General features: G+C 25.6%; 1 protein-coding gene across 3 annotated transcripts; it reads left to right on the top strand.

Moving 5' to 3' along the window:
• Nucleotides 1–2,329: 2,329 nt before the first annotated feature.
• LOC132922731 (YEATS domain-containing protein 2-like) lies at nt 2,330–5,218 on the top strand. Of its 3 annotated transcripts, XM_060986396.1 has the most exons (4): nt 2,330–2,627; nt 2,718–2,785; nt 3,975–4,178; nt 4,259–5,218. In XM_060986396.1, exon 4 carries the CDS (start codon nt 4,285–4,287, stop codon nt 5,077–5,079), a length of 795 nt encoding a protein of 264 aa, XP_060842379.1. In that variant the 5' UTR covers nt 2,330–2,627; nt 2,718–2,785; nt 3,975–4,178; nt 4,259–4,284; the 3' UTR covers nt 5,080–5,218. The 3 variants fall into 3 exon arrangements, with proteins under 3 accessions (XP_060842379.1, XP_060842378.1, XP_060842380.1); XM_060986395.1 differs by lacking the exon at nt 3,975–4,178; XM_060986397.1 differs by lacking the exons at nt 2,718–2,785; nt 3,975–4,178.
• The last annotated feature ends 3,011 nt before the right edge of the window (nt 5,219–8,229 follow it).

Genomic DNA, 8,229 nt, shown 5'->3' with positions numbered 1-8,229 from the left:
TATCTATTGTTAACATAACTGGCGTGGTTAAAATAGTGCTTTTTTGCTTTTAATATCTAGTATAATTCACTACGTTGTACATAAAAATCACAACTAATTAAATATATAATATACAAATTCAAGTTAAATTATTTTTTTTATTTATGTACATGTAAAAATTTATTTGATAGATTCAGATATTCTAAACGAATTCAAATCTTGAAATATTTTTATTTTTTTCATTTTAATTACCTATCTCTTTGCTGCGTATTTATATATATATATATCTATTTGGATGTATTGAAGTAAGTAAATCGATAATCACTAATTGGTGACTATAGTCGCTATACAGTATTTATTGAAGAGATTTTTTATTTTTAAGTAGGTACATTGTCGTTATTTATAAATTATTCTTTCGAAAAATATTATTACTCAGGACTCAGTTTACCTAGCACCAATATCCACCCAATTTTTTGGGACTCAGTTTACCACTCCTGGATAAGTTGTAGCAAGTTGTAAGTATACAATATGTTATACGTCTATACCTCTTTATCGGTAATTAGTTTTATACTTCCTAGTTAGTAGTTTTTGTCAAATTACCTAAAAAATACCTAATAATATAAATAAATAGGATTTTTCATTCTCCGTATTTTAAGTGTAGACATTTTTTGAAACTTACACAAATGTGCTAGAAGCTAGAACGTCGACATTTCTTTTAAGATAACTAAAATTTCAAAAACGTAAATATTTACAAGGAAAGGCCTCGAAATCAAGCCGTAACTGAAAAAAAATATCGGAAGAAGAAGGGATCCAACATTTTATTAATTATAGATACTGAAAATGTATAGTCAATAAACTATATTCACCACTAAAATGTTTCTACTTTTAAAAATTTTGGGGAAGGGGGATCTGGACGATTACATCCCCCCACGCTTTTATGGCCTTGCTTCGAAAAACCGTTTTTTTTTTTTTTGTAACACTTGAAATTTATATTTTTAGGACAAAGGTGTGACTAGAGTTTCGTAACTTCACATGTATTTATTTAGGTGATATGTATTTTATTTAATAATCTGGAGAAAATTTTTTTATTGGGACATATTAATTGTATTTTTCCAATATTACGTCTTTAAGAATGTAGTGTTTTATTATTATATTTATGTTTTTTTTATTTAATAATATATTAATTATTATTAATATATATGTATATGTTAAGGTGTATGACCGCATGGCAGTGAATGTTGACAGTCACCGGTGTATGTTGACATTTACCGATCATTTTAATGAATGTTATCAATTTTTACAAATATCTTAGAATGTAGACTTTTACCAGTGTTTGTTGATAAACGCAATAGTTATTTACTAAATATTGACATGCTTGACAACATATATAATCAAATATATAGGTAATAAATAAATATACTCGTAGTTTAACAAATTAATTTTTAAGTTGTACCTATTTATTACAACACGGTTAACTATCGTGGCATTTACTGTTACAGAGTATTCCCCATTCTTATACAGTTATATTTGTTTGAATTATATTTTTTTACAATATATTTTTGAATTGGTTCTGTAATTCGTTGATCATATGTTTTTATATGAATTTTTAGTAGTTCTTCGTTCTTTACATAATGAATAGTTTTAGTTTCAACGGAACGATTAGTTTATCCTTAATATCATTCGGATTATCTCATGCCAATCATGCCATAACATTATACTAACGTTAAAACTTCTCCAAAGCATATTGTGACTGGACAATAACGTCTTAATTCTATAAAATAACAAGAAAATACCTTTTAGTATAGTGATTTACATCGTGCTTCATGTGTGGTCACTGGTCAACATTTGCCAACATTAATTGTAAATTTGAACAATCACCGGTGTAAGAACGCGTTAAGACCATTTGTCAACATTCACTACGATTTTTGGTAAATGTCGACATACACCGGTGACTGTCAACATTCGCCTACTGCGGTCATACACCTTAACATATATACCTAATATTATACTATATCTATTTGTGGCTTGTTATAATATCACAACACATTACACTTGCACCAAGGTGGGTATATTAAATCTACCATGATATATTTATTATATCATGAAATCTACCTCGATTTGCAGAATAATAATTAATAAGTTTTGACAAAGAGAATTAAGAAGTAAAGAGAAGTAGGTAAGACTAGACTGTTTAGATTTAGACTATACACTTTTAGAAAATAAGAAAAAAAAGAAAATATCTATGCAGTTAATAGTTATACGTATGTTATCACAATGTAGGAACGAGATTATATCACAGAATATAAACCTTGCTTATCACAGAATTGATAAAATATTTAAAGCAGTTTATTTGGATTTTAGAATTGTAATAGGTAAACAGTAAGAAATGTTAGTCCTGAAATAAAATAAAGTTTACCACAAAATACAAATTACAATAATTCTATATTTTCTCGGTGCCATATCATAACTTAATATTAGGATTTTTTATAATATATTAATATTATCACGTTATACTTACAATTGTTGTAATTTAGTTTTTTATTTATTGTGGAATTTATAAAAGATGATACCTACCTAATTGATGAAATGTTAAATGCAAATTCATATTTATTATGATTCCATCTTTGACTCGTAATAATACATTACAGGTTTGTTAATAATAATTATTTATTTTTATTTTATAATTTGTATTAAGAAACAATATCTGCAATAAGTAATTATGATTAAATTTTAACTAGGTGTCTAGAATATGATACAATGCGAGTGAATATGACCTTCTTCTGTTGTTACTACTTCCAATAATTAGGTATGGACTTATAATAAGTTTAAATATAACATATTTTTAAATGCTATTTGGAATTCTATAGGAGAATTAAGATTGAGTAGAGGTTGTTACTTGATGCAGCATCGGATTGGTAAGGTATCTACTGAGGCCTACCGAGTTTTAGCATTTTTCATGTTTCATTACAACTATTTTATGGCTTAAATAATTCGAATCAATTATATTTTCTACCAATCTTTGTACTAATTTATCATTATAATAAAAAAAAAATACGACCAAATTCTCAAAACCAGTCTATATTTTGAGCGGCCCACTGAGTTTTCCTCGGTAACTCGTCAGGCCAATCTAGCTCTACTTTATGAACTAGGGCAATGTTTCTTATTCTTTATATTATTGCTATACACTAATAAAATATTTTATACTTTGTGACATTCAGTAAAAAAAATAAATATATAATGGATTTTATTTAAATTTTAATTGGTAATGTAAACTAAAAAATAACAAAGAAAAAATATAGATAGATACATTTTGATAACAGATAATATTTTAATCATCATAGAAACTATATCAAATACCTATTAATTTTAGTAAATTATGTCTAAATTTTTTTAAATGTTGTGTCATTAAATATACTTTGAGACATATTTGGACTTATCCGTGAACACACTGGTTGAAAAACGCTGTGCTAGGATATCAGTTAAGCCAGTTAAGGGTTTGGATAGATGTTTGGAAGGTCAGCTTGATTTGGGAAATTCTTTGTTGTTGCTTGGGGGTTGTCAATATTGAATGTTAATTACTTACACAGTTTTGTTCAAGTAATAAACACAATGCAGAGTGGTATCATGAGTTTTTCTACCTTGTCTTCGGTTGATTAATAGGAAGAACTATGACTATCACAAAGAAAACATTCTTATACATATAGTGCAACCAAGTTCAGATGATGACCAGTTAACATGGGACAATATTGGTTTATTATGCCACACTGGTCATCGTCTTGGTTGCACTACAGTTATTAACTTATAACATTAATGTTCGGTACATGAGAATAATGTAAATACTTATAACTTAATAAATTATAAGTTATTATATACTGGATAATTTGACAAGTATGTTATAGGCATTTTATCATTATAAATATTCATAATAGAGAAAAGAAACATGAAAGTTTATTTAAAAATAACTAAAATGATAAGTAATTTTTATTATATTATAGGAGGGGTTTTGGGTCAACTTAAGAAATTCAAATGGGAACCAATACTTTTTTTCCAATCCTAAATTAAAGACATTTTTTTCGGAGTATTTCGATACATAAAAGTCGAATTTCGGACGAATGGTTTATGAGTTACATAGGCGCAATTTGAGTTTTAAATTTGGAGGCTTTTACAGAGTGGAGTGTTATAGACATATCCCACAATATGTTGGTCTACTTCTAAATTTCTAATATAAAATATATAAAATTATAAAATAAGAAATAAATAATTATTTTGTTTGTTATAGGGGAATTAATATTTATTACATTTAAAATGAATTCAACTGAAAAAATTCTGAAAAACTTGAGTGCAGATAAAATGTCGCAAGTTGTTGCAGGTGTGCAAGCAGATTTGGATAATGAAATAATTAAAACAAAACAAACTCTAGATCAAATTGATCAAAATATTTTTACTTGTATCAACAATTTAAAAAAACTTAGAAGAAGTATTATTATATCACATTATGCAAAAATGAAAAATAATACTGATGGTCATAAAAACAGTCAAAGAGATGCCCTTCTGAAAAACTTGGATTGTGAAGACGAAGCTAAAGATTTGAGTGTATTTATGACAAATCTGAATAGTTTATCGACACAAACAAAAACTGAACCCATGAGCAACATTGAAGAATTAAGCAAAACCATCTTACAAAATACTTTACCTCCCGCAAACTTTATTCCTAAGACTGGGTTGATAGATTTAACATTTGTTATTGGAAATATTGTTAAAATAAGTGATTCTGAAAATGAAATGAAATACAAATGGACTGTTTATGTTCGCAATGCAGAAGAAGGAGTTGACAATTTGATTTACATTGACAAAGTAACATATTTCTTACATGAATCCTATGAACCTAACCATATTGTAGATGTAATTAAAAAACCATTTTCATTAACAAGACATGGTTGGGGAGAATTTGTAATTCGCTTACGTTTGCACTTCAAAGGGAACATGAATGTTAAAACCGATGTATACCATAAACTGTGCCTGAATAAAGACATAACAGTTGGTATCCCAATGGTTGCTAAAGAGCAAACTGTTAAGTACAAATTATTACTGCACAAATAGTAGTATTTTTTTAATGTAGATTTAGACTTTGTAAATTGTGTACATAGAAGTATAATAACTATAATGTATAAAACTATAAAATTATTTTACTTTTAATTGTAATTGTATAAATAAATAAGAAAATCTTATTAAAAACAAAGGTTTATAAATTATTATTTATCTTTGATTCTTCAGTACTTCAGTTAAAATTAATTAGTAGGTACTTAATGTGTTAATACTATCTTAATTTTTACCACCTATTACCTAAATTGTGTTATGTCATATCTCTTATAACTTATAAGTCTGCAATATTATTAACTTATTCAAACATAATTTTGACAATAAAAATATTGTAAAAGATTAAAGATAATACTTTTAAATTGAGTACTTCAGCTCTTGTAGAATATATTTATTAAATAAAATAATGACAGACTTGGATTTACTTAAATTAAATTAGCTTGAATTAATAATAATAACAATAGTTAAGTACTTAAGTAGGTATGGCTTTAATACATACTACATAAAACTTTTATAGATGATAATATTATATTAATACAAGTTTGTTGTAGGTATCCTAAATATAATTTATAATAATATGTAATTTTTGAAAGAATTATAAAAAAAAATTTATATGTTGATCAACTATATTATAGTAACTATAGTGTAATAAGTATTAAATAGTTATCGTTTTAATGTATTGACTAGTGACTACAAAGATTTTATTTAAGATTCAGAGCACCAAATATGAAATAATGAAGCCTGATTTAAGATCTTATCAATGTCAGATGTGATTAAGTGAAAGTGACTTTTTATACCATAAATCAGTGGCGGCTTGAGTCTTCATAACTCAAGAAGCAAGTTTCTAAACAACCCACCCACCAACTACATTTACTAGGACTAATGTAATATTTTTAGGTTCTTTCTCAGTTAAATTGTTCATTAACTTTAACAATTTATGATATAGATACACTTATTTTTTATTTGAATAATCTATCTTTTGTTATGAATTATGAACAAACTTGTTAAACTTAAAACATTTTGTTTCCCAATTTTTGGGGCAGGAGCAGTCGCTCCTAGTATTCTTATAACAAATCGCCCCTGACATAAACCTTAATATATTGTCTAGTTCTAGTATAAGGTCTATGGAAATATCAAATTGTCAACTCTCAATATTTGAATATTATTAAGTATCAACAGAACACCTATGACAGTGATATCATTGATACCTTTTATCACGTCGATGGAAATTAAATAGCAGCTGACATAAGATCTTATCTATGATATAGAATCATGATAATAGAACGATGTTTTCATACTTCCGCGGTACGTTTGTAGTAAGTTCGTACTATAGTACTTTTTTGGTACAGTACTACAAGTGGAATTAACAACTTACTATTGTGCTTAAAGCTTAAGTATAAAAAATTGTCACTACTGTAGTAGTTACAGTGTACTATTACTGAGATTTCTTAACTAATAACTAAAAGTAGTAGTTGTTAAATTTACAGTTAATAGTTATTCAATCAAATACTATATACATCATACATAGTATTTAATTCTTGATTACATTTAAAAATGAACCAAAAGCCCGAATCTTCATCTAAATGTCGAACAGTGAGTATCCAGATTTGATAAATACTAATTACAACTCTAATTATAATATATTACTATATTGCTTCATCATCAACAATATAAATATAATTAACACTTTAAGAAATTACTATTAATTATTTAAAAATGTTATGATTTTTTTTTACATTTTCATTTTTATAAAAATATAAATTCTTATCTTTGTTATACACTTTATTATGATCAATCTACGGTGGTAGATTAGGATCGATTTTTGTTTCGCAAGATCTGAGACATTACATATTTAGGAAATCATGGCTCGGTTTATCGCAGGAAGCTTCTTTAGTGTTGTTATTAGTTTTGATCATCACATTAATAATGTCACAGTATTTAACATTATGCTTTAGTAGTTGGTTTTTAAAGTTTGGTATTATTATTTTAATTATGAATAATTTTCATTGTTTTAAATCAATTTAAGTACAATTATGTGGTATGGTTATGTCCTTATGGGTATATACTAAACTGGTCATTATCATTTTCCTTTGTTTTGCTGAATTTCATAAAAAAATAATAAAAAAAAAAACCACTAATTTGTGAGGAATATCCGAATATTCATAGTAGTTACACAAAAATATCTAATTAGTTAATGTATTTATGCTGAAAAATAAATAGAATATTTGTACGTATTGTTTATAATTATACTAAATACTTGATTTAAAATGAATTATTAAAAGCATATTGTTTTATTTTATAATATTATTAGGTTATATCTTATATTTTAGTAGAATAGTAATAAAGTTTGAATTAGTTGCCTTAGATATAAAAAAAAAACTAATCTGACCACCCTATGGTAGATATTTATGTATTTTATATTAATATAAACTATGCAACTATTTAATTTATATTGGTTAAGAAATTTATTTAGATATTTACTATCTAGCCAGTAGCCATCTAGGAATGTTTAATAAATTGTAATGATTGAGTATTGTATTTACCAATGTTTTTTAAAATAAGTATTTATTGTCATATTTTAAATTTATTATAAAATGTATTAACATATTTTGAATAGATTTGCATTAATATTAAAGAAACCTATCTTATAACTTAATGTTATGATTTTTCAAAATATTATTAATTTAAAAAAATAGTTATTGCCATGGAAAAACCCAGACTTATATATATTTCATAGATGTATGGTTAGGCTTAAAAAAATATATGTATACATGGGTGACCTACTGACCTATAGTTAGTCTTGAACCTTTTTTTAAAAAAAATAAATTATTAAGTTACCTAGGTAAGTATATTGTCCATCCTGCTACAAATGTCTGTGCATACAAGCAATCTATAATTTATAACATGGCCCATTTGTAGTATACATGATTGTTTAGGTAATTTAATACAATACTACTATATTTATAATACTTATATACTTCATAGAATATTATCAAATTGTATTAATTGTATCTTATTATATGATACATTTCATGATACTATTAAATTTTTGTTGAAAATACTTATTATTAATTTATAAACAAATTATATAATGATGAATAGTTTACTTACAAAATATTACTTTAACATAATTTGTTATTATACCATATGGCA

Source organism: Rhopalosiphum padi, chromosome 2, assembly GCF_020882245.1.
Source record: "Rhopalosiphum padi isolate XX-2018 chromosome 2, ASM2088224v1, whole genome shotgun sequence".
NCBI lineage: Eukaryota > Metazoa > Arthropoda > Insecta > Hemiptera > Aphididae > Rhopalosiphum > Rhopalosiphum padi.
This window is presented reverse-complemented; position numbering and strand designations above follow the sequence as displayed.